This window comes from Lithobates pipiens, unplaced genomic scaffold (assembly GCF_037356315.1).
Source record: "Lithobates pipiens isolate NorthernLeopardFrog02 unplaced genomic scaffold, aLitPip1_a1.2 Scaffold_8, whole genome shotgun sequence".
Classification (NCBI taxonomy): domain Eukaryota; kingdom Metazoa; phylum Chordata; class Amphibia; order Anura; family Ranidae; genus Lithobates; species Lithobates pipiens.
In genome coordinates this window covers 51,250,646-51,270,809 of record NW_027507903.1, presented here as the reverse complement: position 1 = coordinate 51,270,809, position 20,164 = coordinate 51,250,646, and the positions used below count along the sequence as shown (strand labels likewise).

At 46.1% G+C, this 20,164-nt stretch overlaps 1 protein-coding gene across 1 annotated transcript in view; it reads right to left on the bottom strand.

Annotated features, from left to right (window-relative positions):
* Positions 1–20,164, bottom strand: part of STRC (stereocilin) — an 82,785-nt gene that overhangs the window by 51,618 nt on the left and 11,003 nt on the right. The window contains exons 5-8 of the mRNA XM_077471297.1: positions 18,750–18,812; positions 12,695–12,805; positions 9,650–9,816; positions 8,643–8,829 (exon numbers count right to left, since the gene is read on the bottom strand). Coding sequence (XP_077327423.1) covers positions 8,643–8,829; positions 9,650–9,816; positions 12,695–12,805; positions 18,750–18,812 — 528 coding nt within the window. The remainder of the gene's footprint in view (positions 1–8,642; positions 8,830–9,649; positions 9,817–12,694; positions 12,806–18,749; positions 18,813–20,164) is intronic.

Here is a 20,164-nt window from a genome sequence, read left to right as displayed (position 1 = left end):
AGGGGCAGCACACCGACTGAATCACACCGCAGAGCTCCGCCTGTGCATAGCGCTGCCTCTGCGCGTTATTCTAAAAGTTCTTTGGTGTGGGCCTTTTTTGAGACGAGTGCATCAGATCGTACCGCTGCTATTTGCAACATATGTCTCAAGCGTATCTCACGTGGCCAAAACATCAGCCGCTTGGGCACCACATGCTTGACCAGACATATGTTGACCTGCCATGCAGCTCGTTGGCAAGCGTACCTCAAAGACCCACACCAAAGAACAAAGCGGACCTCTCCTTGCTCCTCATCAGCTGGCATCTCCAACCCCACTAGACCTTCAGTCCTCTCTGAAACCTGCTCTGAGAGGAATGAAGGTGTAGAATTAGGTGTGTCACAGCCAAGTGCTTCCGGGAACTCGGCTAGTGGTACATCCACATCCGATTATAGCAGGCAAATGTCCCTGCCCCAGCTGCTGGACCGGCGGAAGAAGTTTACTCCCAGCCATCCACATGCCCAGCGGTTGAATGCTAGCTTGGCTAAATTGCTAGCACTTCAACTGCTGCCTTTTTAGTTGGTAGACTCGGCCCCCTTCCGTGAGTTTGTACAATGTGCGGTTCTTCAGTGGCAGGTCCCCAAACGCCACTTTTTCTCACGGAAGGCGATTCCGGCTCTCTACCGGCATGTGGAAGGCAATGTCCTTGCCTCGCTGGACAGGGCGGTCAGTGGTAAGGTGCATATTACCGCTGACTCATGGTCCAGCAGGCATGGACAGGGACGTTACCTGTCTTTCACGGCCCATTGGGTCACTCTTCTGGCTGCTGGGAAGGATGCAGGACAAGGTGCAGTAGTGTTGGAGGTTGTTCCGCCACCACGCCTCCAAAATGCTACTATTGGTTGTGACACACCTCTCTCCTCCACCCCCTCCTCTTCTTCTTCCTCCATGGCCTCTTCCAGTGCTCTGTCCTCAGAACCAGCGGTGCTCCGTAGGCGTTCCAGGGGCTACGCAAGTACGCAGGCAAAACGATGCCATGCCGTGCTTGCGCTGGTTTGTTTGGGGGACAGGAGCCACACTGGGGCGGATGTTTTGTCAGCTCTGCAGGGGCAGGCCGAGAGGTGGTTGATGCCACGCCAGCTTAAGCCAGGAATGGTGGTTTGCGACAATGGCACCAACCTCCTCTCCGCCCTCCGACAGGGACAACTGACCCATGTGCCCTGTGTAGCTCACGTCCTTAACCTGGTGGTGCAGCGGTTCTTGGGCAGGTACCCCGGCTTACATGATGTCCTGAAGCAGGCCAGGAAAGTCTGTGTGCATTTCCGCCGATCATTTAATGCCTGTGCTCGGCTGGCTGAGCTCCAAAAGGAGTTGAACCTGCCCAAGAACCGCCTTATATGTGACATGCCCACCAGATGGAACTCAACATTGGCCATGCTGCAGCGGCTGCACACGCAGCAGAGGGCCATCAATGAGTACCTGTGCGACTACGGCACCAGGACAGGGTCAGGGGAGCTTGGTTTTTTCTCACCACGCCAGTGGGGCATGATCAGGGATGCATGCACTGTCCTGTCACCGTTTGAGGAGGCCACAAGGATGGTGAGCAGTGACAGTGCATGCATCAGTGACACTGTACCTCTTGTCCACCTCTTGGAGCATACGCTGCGTGGAATAATGGACAGGGCACTTGAGGCAGAACAGAGGCAGGAAGAGGAGGACTTCCTTGCCTCTCAAGGCCCCCTTTATCCAGACAGTGTTCCTGCTGTGCCACCCATCACACAGGAAGAGGGTGAGGAGGAGGAAGAGGAGGAGGAGGATGATTGTGTCAGCATGGAGGTGGAGGCTGGCACTCAGCATCAGCATCAGCAGCAGCAGTCTTATAGGGATGATTTACAGTCCCAAGAAACACGTGGACTTGTACGTGGCTGGGAGGAGGTAGCTGCGGATCATGTTGTCCTTAGTGACCCAGAGGACTCCGGACCGAATGCCTCAGCTAACCTACGCTGCATGGCCTCCCTGATCCTGCAAAGCCTGCGGAAGGATCCTCGTATTCTTCGGATCAAGGAGAGGGACCATTACTGGCTGGCCACTCTCCTTGATCCACGGTACAAGGGTAAGGTTGCCGACCTTATCTTGCCATCGCAGAGGGAGCAGAGGATGAGACATCTCCGGGAGGCCTTGCAGAAAGCTCTGTGCAACGCGTTCCCAGAGACTGGGAGGTCACAAACTCCTGGTCCTGGACCTGGTGGCCGTCTGACTGATGCTTTCAGACAATTTTTTAGTCCGCAGCCCCAAGGTATGATTGGTTCCAGCACCCATCGCCAGCGTCTAATTTACATGGTGCAGGAATACCTAGGGGCAAGGTCAGACTTGGACACCTTTCCCACCGAAAATCCTCTGGCTTACTGGGTCTTGAGGATGGATCACTGGCCAGAGCTTGCACGGTATGCAATTGAGCTACTGGCCTGTCCTGCATCCAGCGTTCTTTCGGAACGCACCTTCAGTGCTGCTGGTGGCTTTGTTACCGATCACAGGGTGCGCCTGTCCACCGAATCAGTTGATCGACTGACCTTCATCAAGATGAATCAGTCTTGGATCACCCACAGCTACCAAGCACCTGAAGCTGATGTAACCGACTAATTTTTTTTGAAATACCACATCCCTTCAAGACTGCCTATGCTGATGCTGAGTGACTGTCCTGTTATGTTGATTGTCTATCCTCTTCCTCCTCCGCTGATATGTTGGAAGAACATTTTTGGTTCTGGGTGATGCCAGCAGCCCAATTTTTCTGTCCCTGTTTAACAGGGGCGTTTAATTACAATTTTTGATGCAATGCTTTGCAGCAGGGCTAATTCCTGCAATAAAACTAGAGTATATGGCAGAGGTTGGAGTGTGGTGGCACCAGCACCAGTGCCTAAGGCCCAATTTTTCTGCCCCTGTTTAACAGGGGCGTTTAATTACAATTTTTGATGCAATGCTTTGCAGCAGGGCTAATTCCTGCAATCAAACTAGAGTATATGGCAGAGGTTGGAGTGTGGTGGCACCAGCACCAGTGCCTAAGGCCCAATTTTTCTGCCCCTGTTTAACAGGGGCGTTTAATTAAAATTTTTGATGCAATGCTTTGCAGCAGGGCTAATTCCTGCAATAAAACTAGAGTATATGGCAGAGGTTGGAGTGTGGTGGCACCAGCACCAGTGCCTAAGGCCCAATTTTTCTGCCCCTGTTTAACAGGGGCGTTTAATTACAATTTTTGATGCAATGCTTTGCAGCAGGGCTAATTCCTGCAATAAAACTAGAGTATATGGCAGAGGTTGGAGTGTGGTGGCACCAGCACCAGTGCCTAAGGCCCAATTTTTCTGCCCCTGTTTAACAGGGGCGTTTAACCACTTCCCACCCGGCCAATGCATATATACGGCCGGGTGGGAGCCGTCTACTCCTGATAGGACGTTCAGGAACGTCCTTCAGGAGTAGCGGGATCGCGCGCGCGCGTGCCCGCGCAGCGGCGCGATCCCGATGTGCTCGTGTCACCCGGACACGGCACATCTCAGATCGGCAGGAGGGCTCTGTGATTGGCCCTCCTGATCACATGACGGCCGTGTCCAATCACGGCCGTCATGTGATGTAAACAAACAGCCGGTTGCTAGGCAATCGGCTCTCCTCTCCTCACACGGAAGTCACCGCTGAGGAGAGGAGAGCAGAACGCTGCAGCCGGCTGATGATCAGTGAGTATGGGCTGCTTTTTACAGCTTTTTACTCACTGATCATCAGTGTAGTGTAAACACACAACACACCACACAGTACAAACACAGTCCCCACATATGTCCCCAAAACACACATGTCCCCAAAACATACATGTCCCCAAATAATAAAAACACATGTCCCTAATAATAAAAACATGTCCCCCACATATGTCCCACTAAAATCACATGTCCCAATGATTATCTGCACACATATGTACGTGATCACCTGCACACATATGTACATGATCATTTGCGTACATATGTCCGTGATCACACAAACCAATTATTATACACTTAACGGAATTTTTTTTACCAAAAACATGTAGCAGAATACATTTTGGCTTAAATTTATGACAAAATTTGATTTTATTGGATTTCTTTTCAAATAGAAAAAAGAAAATATTGTTTTTTTTCCAAATTTCCGCTTTTTTTGCGCTTATATCGCAAAAAAAAAAAACGGAGTCGTGAATAAATAACACCAAAATAAAGCTCTATTTGTGCGAACAAAATGATAACAATTTCATTTGGGTACAGTGTAGCATGACCGCGCAATTGTCACTGAAAGCGCTAGAGCGCTGAAAGCTGAAAATTGGGCTGGGAAGGAAGGGGGTGAAAGTGCCCTGTATTGTAGTGGTTAAGTACAATTTTTGATGCAATGCTTTGCAGCAGGGCTAATTCCTGCAATAAAACTAGAGTATATGGGAGAGGTTGCAGTGTCGTAACACCAGTGCCAGCGGCCCAATTTTTCTGCCCCTGTTTAACAGGGACATGTAATTACAATTCTTGATATAATATTTCACAGGAAGGCCCGCTCCTGTGCCCACCCAGAGTAATTGTGAGGACTTATAGTGTTGTGGCACCAGCACCACAACCACCAAAGGTCAATTTTTCTACCACTGTTCAACAATGGCATGTAATTACAATTCTTGATATAATCGTTCACAGCAGAGCGCTCCAGCGCCCACCAAGAGTAACTTTGAGGGCTTACAATGTTGTGGCAAAACCAACACCTTGTTCCGCCATTTCTGCAGAGCATATAGGGCAGGCCCCTACTTTCAAACATCCAATTTACAAACATCTCCTACTTGCAAACGGAAGGAGACAACAGCATTTCCTTTTTTTAATATGGGTACGGGGTTCCCCTTAATATGCGTACAAGACCCAAATAGGCTGGTAATGGGCAGAAAGGGCTACCCATGCCATTTTTCTGAATGATTTTCAACCATATTGCAGGAACCAGATATAAGATTAAAACCGCAAGCAGTTTTAAATGGTGTTATTTCCGTTTAATGTCATTTTGTGCAGGGACTGTTCTAAACACGGGAAACACGTGGCACTTCACAGGCATACTACAGACACCCCCCAGGCACCATATTTAAAGGAATATTTCACTTTTTTTTTTCACTTTAATCGTCATTAAAATCAGTGCTCCCGCAAAAACGGCCATTTTTAAAAACATTTTAGGCATTGACCCATGTCCCCTGGGGCAGGAGCCAGGTCCCCAAACCCTTTTTAGGACAGTATCTTGCATATTAGCCGTTAAAATTAGCACTTTCCATTTCGAACGTTCGAGTCCCATAGACTTCAATGGGGTTCTAACGTTCGTAACGAACGTGGGGTCCGTTCGAAAGTTCTGGTGCGAACCGAACCGGGGGGTGTTCGGCTCATCCCTAGATGTATCTAACTCCTTAACCCTTTATTACAGGTATTTATGTAGCACCAACAATTTACGTACAAGCATTACCCACTTTTAAGTACACAATGGGGGTTTATTTACTAAAGCTGGAAAGTGCAAAATTAGGGTCACCTTTGCATAGACACCAATGAGCTTCCAGGTTTTATTACCGCTTATTATTAACGCTTAATTCAACAAGCCAAGATTAGAAGCTCATTGGTTTCTATGCAGAAGGGAGCCTGATTTTGCACTTTACAGTTTAGTAAATAAACCCCATTGCGTACTTAAAAGTTGGGTATGCCTGTAGTGCTTTACATATATTGTGCATTCACATCAGTCCCTGCCCTGAAGGAGCTTACAATCGAACGTCCCTAATACACAAGCTTACTTACACACTTTAGGGTCAGATTAGACCAATTACCCTACAAGAATGTCTTTGGAGCGTGGAAGGAAACACATACAAGCATGCTATACTCTGATTAAAAAGTGTTGTGTCTCTCTCTCTCTCTCTCTCTCTCTCTCTCTCTCTCTCTCTCTATATATATATATATATATATATATATATATATATATATATATACACCTGTATGTATGTGTATATATACAGTATCTCACAAAAGTGAGTACAACCCTCACATTTTTATAAATATTTTATTATATCTTTTCATGTGACAACACTGAAGAAATGACACTTTGCTACAAAGTAAATGTAGCGGTCTAAACCCGCTGCAGGGCGGCCTTGACTGAATGGGCTTACCGGTTACTTTCTCTCGGCCTGCTCCTCCACTTCTAGGGGTTCCCAGGGTTGATACCCAACAACTTGTACACTGACACAGATGAAGTCCTTTCAAAAAGGTTTTATTTTGCAGTAGAACTTTCAATTACCATAGTCTCTTTGGGAACAGAGGGCACGGGTGAAGAACTTAGGCACCTTGAACTGCAGGTTTAGCAAAGTCTCTATTTCTACCCAGAGAGTAGCCACTCGCAGCTGGGTACTTCAAGGCTGAACAGATCTCTAGCCAGAGATCATGGCAGTCAGCACGTTGACTCAAAACTTGAACAAATCACTAAACAGGAACCTTTTTCCTCTGTACCTGGAACGTTTCCCGTCTCTTTTATAGTACTGGAAAAGTGTGAATTCATCAATGTCCTTCCCAACTCAGTAACCAGGCACTTCTCAGAATGCCACTTGCTGGCCCTCCTCCAAAGAGTCCTCCCCCGGTCACTTCCACGAGCTGCGGTGTCCCTCCAAGCTGAGAGCACACCCTCAGTTACTGCGCCTCAGACCAGCAGGTTCCGAGACTCGGGAACGGACGGATCCCTACCCCAGACCAGGCAGGTCTATCAGGGGCCACTAACAGGAACATGTTGCGGGGTGTCGAATACCCCGTGGCCGGGACCCCTCACAGGGCTACCCCAGTCCTGGAACCAGACGAGACCACACGGGTCTCTCGAAAAACTCCAGAACCCCGAACATGTGACCCACACCCGTTTAAGTACTCCCTCCCAGACTTCTCAGCAGGCCCCTGGCACTCCCGCTGATTGGCTCCGAGAGGGCCAAAATCCAAACATCCGACCAGTCTTGGTTCTGACATGTCATGTGCACCTCACCATCCACATGACCAGGCAGAACTTCCAAACCTAGCCTGGCCAGAGTGGTGTTAAGGCCAACCTACACAATTAACCCTCAGAACCTTTACTGTTCTGAGGCCAGAAAAACTAAATTTACAGGCGTGTGACATTTGATCCCAATTGTCATCCGCTACATAAAGTAGTGAGTGTATAGCTTGTATAACATTGTAAATTTGCTGTCCCCTCAAAATAACTCAACGCACAGCCATTAATGTCTAACGGCCATTATGCCGTGTACACATGACTGGACTTTCCATCAGAAAGTCAGAATCATTTCATTGGATATTCTGATCGTGTGTGGGCTTCATCTGACTTTTTTCTTCAAAAATTCTGACGGACCTAGAATTAGAACATGTTTTAAATTTTTCCGACAGAATCAATTCCTATCGGGAAAATCATTCGTCTGTATGCTATTCCAGCGGACCAAATACAATGCAAGGGCAGTTATTGGCTACTGGCTATTGAACTTCCTTTTCTAGTCCCGTTGTATGTCATCGCATTCGAAATGAACGGACTTTGGTGTGATTGTGTGTAGGCAAGTCCGTTTGGTCCAAACTCCATCGGAAAGACCGTCAGAGTTTATTCTGAAGGAAAGTCCAGTCGTGTAGCGGCATTATAAAGTCCAAACAGGGGAGGATGCCCATCAAGATATGATCAGTCCTGGAGTGATCCGATGCCACTCTGCAGGCTCCGCTGCCAATCTCCCAGCTGTTGGGGATGTGGATCCACTGGCTGTGTGTGCATCTCCGGGGGACCGGCAGTGGAGTCTGCAGAGCGGCATCCACTGTGCAAATCCCTTTGATTTAGGGTAACAGTCAGTACTATTGGGTGTTGGTCATGGCTTTTTCTATCCAGCTTACCAGTATTCATCTCGAGAAGTGTTTTGGATCTTCATGAACTTTAAATGACTTATTGGACTTTTATTTAATAAGCTCTGCACCTCTTAATTTATTTCTTCCCTTGTACCCAGCAATATTGTGTCAGCTGCTGCTGTTTGCCTGTTATTGATCTTAAGCGCAACAGATTTGTATTTTTAAAACTGAAAATGCACTGAAAAATGCATAGGTGTGAAGCCGGCCTTAATCTGGAGGAGGGGTCTTTCTCAGCTAGGCACACCCTCCTGTCTGCAAGCTTGAGCTAAGGGCAGATGGATTCAATGAAGTAATTGCTACATGAATCGTCTGCTCTTACTCAAAATGGCTGTAGTTAGCAATGCTAGGTGGGGTATTTTTCAAAGTGATTTCTCAACAAAATAAAGCATGGAGACATGGATGGATGGGTGAGTTTGCTTTGAATATTAAAATGAATTAAGTAGCGTTTAATGTTAGTTGTGCTTAGATACAGTTTAGTTACCCTTTAACCTAATAATATAAAATTATTACATTTTAAAGGAGTTTTTTTTTCCAATATTGGCATTTTACTTTAACTGGGCAGTAACTAGTTATTATATGGACACTCTTAGAAAACATATAGGAGAATCTTAAAGGCATCAGCATTGCAAAAAGTCTACTTTAGACAACCGTGATCAGCAGAAGCAAGTCTGGCACCATTGTACACAGTGCATGCTACATGAAGAACTAAAACCCATACTACTAGTCTGGTAAACATGACATACTGACCTGATCAGCGCTCAGCTGGATGAAATGACAGAACGGCATGTAGGGTAGCAGTGGTTGGATGGATGTGAGAAAGTTTGGGGGCCACGATGGGATATCACCAATTGTTTTAGCTTGTAGGAGACGTTTCACAAATGCACGCTTCTGAGCAATCTTCATATCTGGACTATGGATCCTGATTGCTTCTAATCTAGAACAAATTAATTATTTTCAGCAAATTATACTTGCCCTGAGCTGTATGTCCAAATATACAAAATACTGCTTTAAGCTGGCCATAGACGGTTTGAATCTCTGCATGTTCCTGCTAAAGTGACCGCGATTTGAACCATGTATGGGCAAGCTGAACGTAAAGTTGATCGATCGATCAATGTGGGTACAACCAGCCTGTCGAATTTTAGATGTGATTATTGCTAGCAGCTGTTTTAGGTTATAGCCACTAGCAATAATCAATGGGAAAGAAAAGAACCCCCCCCCCCCCCCGTTCCTCTGGGAGAACACAATGGGGGTTATTTACTACTAATAATAATTATTTACTAAAGGAAAATCCACTTTGCAATGCAAGTGCACATGGAATTAAAGTCGCTGTAGATCCGAGGGGGACACGCAAGGAAAATAAAAAACAGCATTTTAGCTTGCACATGATTGGATGATAAAACCAGCAGAGCTTCCCCTCATTTCAGATCAACCCCTTAGATTTAGAGCGACTGCACTTCCAAGTGTATTTGCCTTTCGTAAATAACCCCCAATGGCTCTGCGGGAGGGTTTGATGGGGGGAATCGAGTGATTTCCTTTGCTACATAGATCTCATACCAGTGCTGCTTACCATATACAAGCCTTTATATTAGTACTCTAAATACAGATTGCTACAACACTACAATGCAACAAATATCATTAAAAAATAATTTATATATTTTTTTAAAACATCTAATAATTATCAAGACAATGAAGATTTATTTATATATGTAAACAACATTTTTTGATTAATCTTGTTGCTTGACCACCTGACTTACACGCTCTGATTGGCCAGTAGGTTGAGTGGAAAGCTGACAATGTCAGATATAGACATAAATGGTATAAACTGAGAAAGATCCACAAATATTTGGGGTGTTAAGCGGGGAAACTTTTGGATAACCATTGATGTCAGAGTTTCTAATCCTTTTTCATCTGGTTGTGACACCTGGAGAAAGAAAATATGTATGTTGTTATAGAAAAAGACAAAACATATATAATATATTTTAAAAATATAATACATTGTTATTTCACAGTGGTGTTACACATAATTTGTTCTAACTTGACTGTAATGGATCAACCAATAATAAGCAGTAATAATAATAATAATAAGCAGTAGTACCCCTAGTTTCAAATAACATCTGTATACATCGGCAATAGGAATGTCACTGGAAAAAGTGGAAGCAAAACTGATGTGAAGGAACCATCATTTAGAAGATTTGGCACAAAGAAAGCTCTGCCACTCTAATGCCCCATACACAGAAATGCCACCAGCAAAAAAACAAAGAGAGCTTTTGGTCAGAAAATGCGATCGTGTGAACGCTCCATCAGACTTTTTCTGGCAGAATTCCAGCCAGCAAAAGATTGAGAGCAGGTTCTCTATTTTTCGGTCGGAAAATGTTCCTATCTGAAAATGCGATCGTCTGTATGCAATTCCGACAAGCAAAAAAACACACATGCTCGGAAACAATTCAACGCATGCTCAGAAGCATTGATCTTAATTTTCTCAGCTCGACGTAGTGTTGTACGTCACCACGTTCTTGACGGTTGAAAGTTCAGAGAACTTTTGTGTGACCATGTGTATGCAAGGCAAGCTTGAGTGGAATTTCCATCTGAAAAAACATCCAATTTTTTTCCGACGGAAATTCCTGCTTGTGTGTATGGAGCAGAATAAGGTCCTTGCACAGCATCCCATGCATATACTTTATATAGACCAAATTTCTGGACTACTGTCCGCCAAAAAAAAAAAGTGTGGGGGTCCCCCAAATTCAATTACCAGGCCCTGCAGGTCTGGTATGGATTTTAAGGGGAACCCCGCGTCAAATTAAAAAAAAATTGACCTGAGGTCCCCCTAAAAATCCATACCAGACCCTTTATCCGAGCACGCAACCTGGGAGGCCGCAGGAAAAGAGGGGGGGACAAGAGAGCGGCCCCCCTCCCTCCTGAACCGTCCCAGGCCACATGCCCTCAACTTTGGGAGGATGCTTTGGGGGTCTGTGACCCCTCAAAGCACCTTGTCCCTATGTTGATGAGGAGAAGGGCCTCATCCTCACAACCCTGGCCGGTGGTTGTGAGGGTCTGCGGGCGGGGGGCTTATCAGAATCTGGAAGCCCCCTTTAACAAGGGGACCCCCAGATCCCGGCCCCCCCTGTTTGAAATGGTAAGGGGGTACAAAAGTACCCCTACCATTTCACAAAGAAAGTGTAAAAAATAGTTAAATAATAAGACAAACACACTTCTGAAAAATTCCTTTATTAAAAATAAAAAAAAGATTCCAGCGGTGGTAATCCACTCTTGCTATCCAGCGACGGACGATCATCTCTCCGGGGTCCAGCGATGGCTCATCTGAATCAGTGCAGCGAATCCATCCATCTTCTGTCTCCACAGAGGAGACACTGCGGGGATTCCGACGGCCTGACGTTTGTTATATGTGGAGGGCAGGGCCACCCGTCACCTGACCCCGCCCCCCTCTGATGCAAGGGGAAACCCGGGGTTCCCCGTGACGTATGGGTGACCAAGCACCCCTCTGATGTAACACAGGCAGGTTTCCGTTACATCAGAGGGGGGCGGGGTCACCCATACGTCACGGGGAAGCCTGGGTTTCCCCTTGCATCAGAGGGGGCGGGGTCAGGTGACGGGTGGCCCCGCCCTCCGCATATAACAAACGCCAGGCCGCCGGAATCCCCGCAGTGTCTCCTCCGTGGAGACAGAGGATGGATGGATTCGCTGCGCTGATTCAGATGAGCCATCGCTGGACCCCGGAGAGATGATCGTCCGTCGCTGGATAGCAAGAGTGGATTACCACCGCTGGAGCTTTTTTTTTTTTTTTTAATAAAGGAATTTTTCAAAAGTGTGTTTGTCTTATTTAACTATTTTTTACACTTTCTTTGTGAAATGGTAGGGGTAATTTTGTACCCTCTTACCATTTCAAACAGGGGGGGCGGGATCTGAGGGTCCCCTTGTTAAAGGGGGCTTCCAGATTCTGATAAGCCCCCCGCCTGCAGACCCCCTCAACCACCGGCCAGGGTTGTGGGGATGAGGCCCTTCTCCTCACAGGGGAACATTTAGGAATGTAATCAGGGCAAGTGTAAAAAAACAGTGCCCACCAATGCCAACGAGCAGTGCCCACCAGTTGCAGCAATCAGTGCCCACCACTGCCCAAAAGTGCCACCAATCAGTGGTCATTAGAGGCGCCAGTCAATGCTGGCAATCAATGCCGCCTATCAGTGCTGCCCATCAATGCCCATTACTGCAGTCAATCAATGCCCATCAGTGTCGCCCATCAGTGCCACCCACCAATGCCCATCAGTGTCCATCAGTACCGCTTATCCGTGCCGCCTATCTGTGTCCACCAGTGCAGCCTATTAGTGCCCACTATTACCACCTATTAGTGTCCACCAGTGCCGCCTAACAGTGCCCATTAGTGCTGCCTATCAGTGCCTATCAGTGCTGCCTATCAGTGCTCATCAGTGCCACATATCAGTGCCACCTGTCAGTGCCCATGAGTGCAGCATTTAACAAATAAAAAACCCAGCAGTGATTAAATACCACCAAAAGAAAGCTCTATTTGTGTGAAGAAAACAATAAAAAATGTGTTTGGGTACAGTGTAGAATGACCGCGCAATTGTCATTCAAAGTGTGACAATGCTCAAAGCTGAAAAATGGCTTGGGCAGGAAGGGGCTGAAAGTGCCCTGGAGGCAAGTGGTTAAGGTAAAAAAAAAAAAAGATTAGCTTTTAAAACCATTTTAAGCAATAGTTATTATTTATTGTAAATGCTTGTTACCTTATATTGCTTTGTCATTAATCTAGCTGTACTTCATCTCACCTGAATTCTGGGCCATGACCTATGCATCAGAGAGAGGAACCTTTCCACTGCATCGTTTTCTGCTGACATGAGGACCTTCTGGAATCCTTCTTTTGGCATGTGCAAATATTCCTGTGATACAACAAAATTGGATGACTTGGAATGTAAGTCTCAAGATGACCATCAAGCAGCAAAGGGTCTGCTATTCACCGAAGCAGCACAAGACGTGAAAAATGTCTTCCAGTGCTTTTTTCTTAAGTGTTTTTTTTTGTTGTTTTTGTTTTAGAAAGAGTGTGTGTCATTTTCAGTATTACATTGCGCATGACAACTTAGATTTTATTGTGCTTTATGTATTTAATCTGAGCCTGCAAATTTTAACAGAATGTAAGAAAAGGCATAAAAAGCTGAATGAAAAAAATAGAGCTTTGACAATAGATCCAGCATCAATTATAGCATACAAAACTCATTGGCATTAAAATATGAAAAGTTTGCCGGTGTTATGACATATACCGTCCGGCCATCAAAAAGTGTCCGCCCCATACTGCTCAGGCGCAGCGCTTGCGCAGTATGGAGCAGGAGGAGATTCGGAAAATCTCTGAAGATGAACGGCGCCTGCGCCATGACTCCAGGAGCAAGCCCCACCATCCAAGTGGACATACGGCTGCACATATTAGAGGGCCCTTCGTGGGCTCGCTTCGCACACCAAGCTTCGGGCACAGCCTCGCTTCGCTCGGCGCTTTTTATTCTAACTCTATGTTCACTTGGATGGTGGAGCTAGAACCTGGACCTCACGGCGCAGGCAAAGTTCATCAAAGTTCATTTTCGGCTATTTTCGGAATCTGCTTGTTGACACTATCCGACAGGGGACACTATCTGACAGGACACCGGGACTACTTTTATTATTAGAATTAAACTTTAACAGTTAAATAAGATGGAAGCTGGATGATTGTCTGCTTTAGGCAAGCAGATTTTTTTTTGCTAGTACACAGTTTTCATATATTAGCCATATTGCCAAATAAACACAAACTCTTAACCCTCTTGTGTTTTATTGTATTGTAACTGTACTGTCCCTTTATATTATAAGTGCTGTGCAAACTGTTGGCGCTATATAAATCCTGTAAAATAATATTATTAAACAATATTGATATGTGTATAAGATATTGACAGAAACATGATGCTACTCCAATGTCGTTAAATTTTCAATTTAAATGACTAATTCAGGTATGCTGATTCAGCATTAGATTATAAAATATGTAGGTGGGGTGCAGCGCGGTGCAGTGGCAATAATTCACACAGTCAGGTGCAATAATAAAATTGCATTGACACAAAGCAGCAACAGTTCACAACAATTCCAGTGGAAAGACTGCCAAGCTGGGTGCACTCACGGTTACAGCAACATGAACAGAGCAAGTTCTGTCCGGAATGACAGCATCTGCAGAGAGGGGCAGGATGTGGCCTGGCCATTTCGTGCCCATATGGGAAGATGCCCAGAGGAGATGTGACCCTATGCTTTCCTTCCTTGTCAGCAACCATTCCGTACGATTCCTACTATCCCTAACAGATGGGGTACCTTTCCCTTCACTGCCCACTTGCATACAGCACACCAAACTCAGGAGCCAGGGCCTTAAATAGGCTCTAATTGACCCAAGATGGCTGCCAGATTCACATGGAGCAACAGCATCCAACCGGATTGCTTCCCAGTGACCCGGGAAGCCATAAAGGAACCAGGTTCCTCCTGACTTACTCTCAGTTGCAGAGCCGCTCCGGTTAGGCGCCATCTGCAGTGGAGAAAAACTGAACCTGCCTTCAAATATATAATGAGTACAGAGAAAGAAGACAGTAAAATGAAAAAGTGAGGAAAAGGAGTGGAGCAAGGAGCAGGGTAGGTGGGAAGGACATGTGGGAGAAGAGGGGGAATAGTAATAAGTATATTTTTATTATTGGGCTACGTCAACCAATCAAAGGGGTATATTTGGCATGGATCTCATGTTACATTATTAAGATCGCATAACTACAGATATCAGCTCACTGTATTACTCCAAAGAACAGAAAGGGCTTGAAGTAGTTCTTTAAGCAGTTAGGTCTTAGTTTTCCATACTATCAATGTAATGAAAGGATGCAGAATGAATCTAGTGGTGTCATCTAGATTCCCCAGGACCCTTTCACTCATATGGATGGGCGAACACCGGTTTGCACATGGAGGTTTGTCCTGTGGCTTCCTCACCATGTTTATCATAGATGTGGCTTGGGCTATGATTGATGCAATGATAGGCAGTAGAATGGGAAAGTGACCTAAACCAATAGAGGAACTTCTTTAACCTGTTGCCGCCCGCCCGCCATCATATGAGGTGATGGACTTTGAGTGGGGATATCTGAATGATGCCTGTAGTTACAGACATCATTCAGATATTGCTGTTTTCAGCCGGCGATTCCCTACACCAATCATATCGGTTGTTCCGCCGCTTGATCATTCTTATGGGATGCGAGAGGGGACAACCGCTCCCTCCGGTGCTTCTACCGACTCACCGCTATGATTGGTGAGTTGGAGAACAGATCCACCAGCTCTGGATGCGGATCATAGAGATTTTGAGTGGAGCAGATAGTTGCCAGAGTCTCTATGATCATCAGAGGCCAGGCGCGATGTTATGGCATCATGCTGGCCTCTGCATTCAAAAAAACAGTGCCGCGTCAGCTGGGAACCAATGATGGTTTTTTTATTTTTTTATTTCAGGTTTCCCAGACAAGTGGTGAGATGTTGGGTCTTATTGACACCATATCTCACTGTAAAGAGGACCTGTCATGTCATATTCCTATTACAAGGGATTTTTACATTCCTTTTAATAGGAATAAAAGTGACCAAATTTTTTTTTTTTTAAAGGCGCCCCTGTCCCCGTGTGCTCGCACGCAGAAGCGAACACATGTTCCCGCCCACACATGAAAACGGTGTGTTAAAACCATACATGTGAGGTATCGACGCGAACGTTGGAGCGAGAGCAATAATTTTTTCCCTAGACCTCTTCTGTAAGTCAAAACATGTAACTAGTAAAAAAAAATGTCAAGCGTCGCCTATGGGGATTTTTAAGTACCGAAATTTGGTGCTATTGCACAAGCGTGTGCTATTTTAAAGCGTGACATGTTAGGTATCTATTTGCTTGGCGTAACTTCATCTTTCACAATATGCAAAAACATTGGGCTAACTTTACTGTTTTTTTTTGTTTTTTTTAAGGCACAAAGCTGTTTTTTCCCCAAAAAATTGCTGTGGAAATACCGTGCGAGATAAAAAGTTGCAACAACCGCCATTTGAAATCTCTAGGGTCTTTGCTAAAAAAAACATATATATATATATATATATATATATATATATATATATATATAATGTTTGGGGGTTCTATGTAATTTTCTAGCAAAAAGATTATGATTTTTACATGTAGGAGAGAAATGTCAGAATTGGCCTGGGTGGCAAGTGGTTAAAGTAGGGCTTTTCCATTTTTGACCCTCCACACTTGCAGAAAACTGACTGGATATGTTTGGAGTGATGTGATATCGGTGATGTAACATGGGATCTATGCCTAATACACCTCTTTGGAACAATCTCTAAATGTATTATATCTCGGGCTTGATATCTATCATGGCTTTGATGGATTTATCAAACATCATTTCTAAAAATGTTATGCTGCTGTGAACAAGCAAGCTTGCCAAGCTTAGGCATTTACTATTGAGCAAATAACCTCATGTCATTGTCAAGGCAAATACATTCCTGGAACTTACAAAAAACCATTGATAATGCCGCGTACACACGTAGCGGACTATCCGGCGGACTTAGTCCGGCAGACTGTCTGCCGAACTTTCCGAACGGGCTACTTGCCCACACACAGCACTTTTTCAGCGGACTAATACGGCGTACTAAGTCCGCTGGACTATCCGCCGTACTTTTGAAATGAACGGACTCCCCCACACACGAGGAGGAAAGTCCGCTCATTTTGAGCGCGTCTCCAGGTAGGCGGGGCCCACGAAGGAGACATCGCTGGCCCCGCCACCTGGTATGGACTTAAATGGGAACCCCAACGCCGAAAAAAATGGCGTGGGAGTCCCCCCCAGGTCCACATCAGACCCTTGTCCGAGCACGCTACCCGGCCGTACCAGGCCGCGTGCCCTCAACATGGGGGGGTGCCTTGGGGAAGGGGGGGCCGCGCACCCCCCCCACCCCAAAGCACCTTGTCCCCATGTTGATGAGGACAAGGGCCTCTTCCCGACAACCCTGGCCGTTGGTTGTCGGGGTCTGCGGGCGGGGGGCTTATCGGAATCTGGGAGCCCCCTTTAATAAGAAAAAAAGAAAAAAAACACAACACACAAGGGTTAAAATAGTTTATTGCACAGCTCTGGGGGTCTTCCGTCTTCGGGGGTCTTGTCGCCGGACTCCTCCGCTATCTTCTTCTAGCTCTTTTGCTATCGGAGGAGCCCGGCTTTCTTCCTCACCACCACCCTCTTCTTCCGACTTCGGGGGTCTTGTCCCCCTCTTCGGTTCTTCTGCCGGGCCCACCGTGCCTTCTTCTAGCTCTTTTACAGGCGGTGGCCCGGTCTTCTGTTGCTGCTGTCGCCGCCTTCTGTTCTTCTGTTCTTCTCTTCTTCTCTTCAGATGTTGCCTCGTCGCTCTCTCTGCTCACAATGACGGGGACAAGGCGCGCGGCGACTTATATAGGGACATCACCGGATGATGTCCCTGCCTATTATGATGTCACAGTCCCAGCATCTTCTGGGACTGTGACACCATAATGGGCGGGGACATCGCGTCGCGTCAGTGCCATTGTGAGTGGAGGATGCGATGAGGCAACATCTGAAGAGAGGAAGAGAAGAACAGAAGACGGCGAAAGTGGCGACAGCGGCGACAGAAGACCGGGCCACCGCCTGTAAAAGAGCTAGAAGAAGGCGCGGTAGCCCGGCAGAAGAACCGAAGAGGGGGACAAGACCCCCGAAGTCGGAAGAAGAGGGCGGCGGTGAGGAAGAAAGCCAGGCTCCTCCGCTAGCAAAAGAGCTAGAAGAAGATAGCGGAGGAGTCTGGCGAGAAGACCCCTGAAGACGGAAGACCCCCGGAGCTGTGCAATAAACTATTTTAACCCTTGTGTGTTGTGTTTTTTTTAACTTTATTTTACAGGTGAATGGGTAGGGGTACATTGTACCCCATACTCATTCACATAGGGTGGGGGGCCGGTATCCGGGGTCCCCTTATTAAAGGGGGCACCCGGATTCCAATAAGCCCCCCGCCCGCAGACCCCGACAACCAACGGCCAGGGTTGTCGGGAAAAGGCCCTTGTCCTCATCAACATGGGGACAAGGTGCTTTGGGGTGGGGGGGGCTGCGCGGCACCCCCCCATGTTGAGGGCACGCGGCCTGGTACGGCTCTGGAGGGGGGGCGCTCGCTCGTCCCCCCCTTTCCTGGCCGGCCGGGTAGCGTGCTCGGACAAGGGTCTGATGTGGACCTGGGGGGGACCCCCACGCCGATTCGGCGTTGGGGTTCCCCTTTAAGTCCATACCAGGTGGTGGGGCCAGCGACGCATCCTTCATGGGCCCCGCCTACCTGGAGACATGCTCAAAATGAGCGGACTTTTCTCCGGGTCGGGAAAAGTCTGTTCAGTTCAAAAGTACGGCGGACTGGCATACGCACGGCCGTATTGTCCGCCGAAATGCGAGTCCGGCGGGAAGATTGGAGTGCAAAACTACTTTCTAAGTCCGCTGTACTTTTGGGTAAAAAAAAAGTCCGCCGGAGGCTACACACGGGGGGATTGTCCGGCGGACTTGAGTTTGCCGGACTTTTCCACCCGATTGTTTGATCGTGTGTATGCGGCATAAGGGATCCATATACATTTTGCATAATGCAAAAAATTAGTAGTCATTAGCTTCTAATTATAGATCATGATCTGAGGATCCTGTTTGAGGACTGAGCATAGCGTCCCACCACTGGAATAGCGTTCAGGAAGCTTTGGGGAAGGCATTTCCTGAGATATTACTGATCATTCCCAGATCAATAGAAATGATGTTGACCAAGCTCATTCTAGGACAGACAATGCGCAAGACTTACCTGAAGAAGAATTTCAAAAACTGTAACATTTTCCTCCTTCTGAATGAGTTCCCAGAGCACGGGCTGTCAGACATAGGTACAATACATACAGATTAATGACCTAAGAATTGTAATATACACCAGACATATAAGTGCAAGTGGTTATAATGGAAACTATAATGTGGAATTCTGATGTATGATAAAGGGATCCATCTGGTCTGTCCATTTTACGTACTGATATATTTCTGTAAAGAGATCCTAAACTCTTTAAAAAAATTATATTCAAGTATGTATTTCTAACTCAAAACGTCCATGAAAATGCTCTCAGCCTCCTCCAAATCTGAAAATTATTATATTTTTGCCACTGTGATCCAATTTCCTGTTAGAGGCTTGTTCTCACTGTATGTAGAAATGTAGACACCCTCTCTTGCTTGCTCATGAGATGGACTATTCACTATGGACTATGGGTTTTGTAGAGTACTTGACTAAGCCCTCCTATCATTTTACAGCCAAGGAAGCTGCAACCGTAGCCTCTGTTTGATCTGCAGTTGCCATGGTCTACACGTGATCAGTTGTGAGCACAAGTGACTAACCATTATCATTCACTGCATGCCTTGAATGTAATGCCCTGTACACACGGTCGGACTTTCCGGTGGAAAATGTGCGATCGGATTGTGTTGTCGGAAATTCCGATCACACGTTGGCTCCATCTGACTTTTTCTGTCGGAATTTCCAACACACAACGTTTGAGATCTGGATCTAAAATTTTCTGACAACAAAATCCGATCGGAATTTAAATTCCGATCGTGTGTAGACAATTTCCGAAGCACAAAGTGCCACACATGCTCATAATAAATTACGAGACAAAAGCTATTGGCTACTGGCCTCTTTATAGTCCCGTTGTACATGGTGTACGTCATCTCGTTCTGAACGATTGAATTTTCCGACAACTTTGTGAGACCGTGTGTATGCAAGTCAAGTTTGGGCAAAAATCTTTTGGAAAAAATGGATTTTGTCGCCAGAATGTCCGGCCGTGTGTACAGGGCATTACTGTTTTGGAAAATCCATGGGTTTAGTTCCACTTTAAAGTGTATCTAAAAAAGCAAAACTTTGATATATTGCAGCTTACCGATCTTTTATTTTTATCTCGTCATCCAGCCAGTATGTCTGCTATTTTTAAACTTTCTTTAACAGATAGAGCTGTCCAACAAAAGTGTCAGTTAGACGGTTGAGACAAATCATTTTAAACTGACATAAGTGCTTACAATGGTCAGCTTTTACTTAAAATATAAATACAATCCACCCATGCTATGTGTTTGTGCCTATACACTACTCCTGTTGCTGTTGTTTATTACACAATCAGATATTATACCACAAACCACAGCGCAAACAGTACCAGATTACTAAAGTGCATACACCATAAACTTTGAACAGCA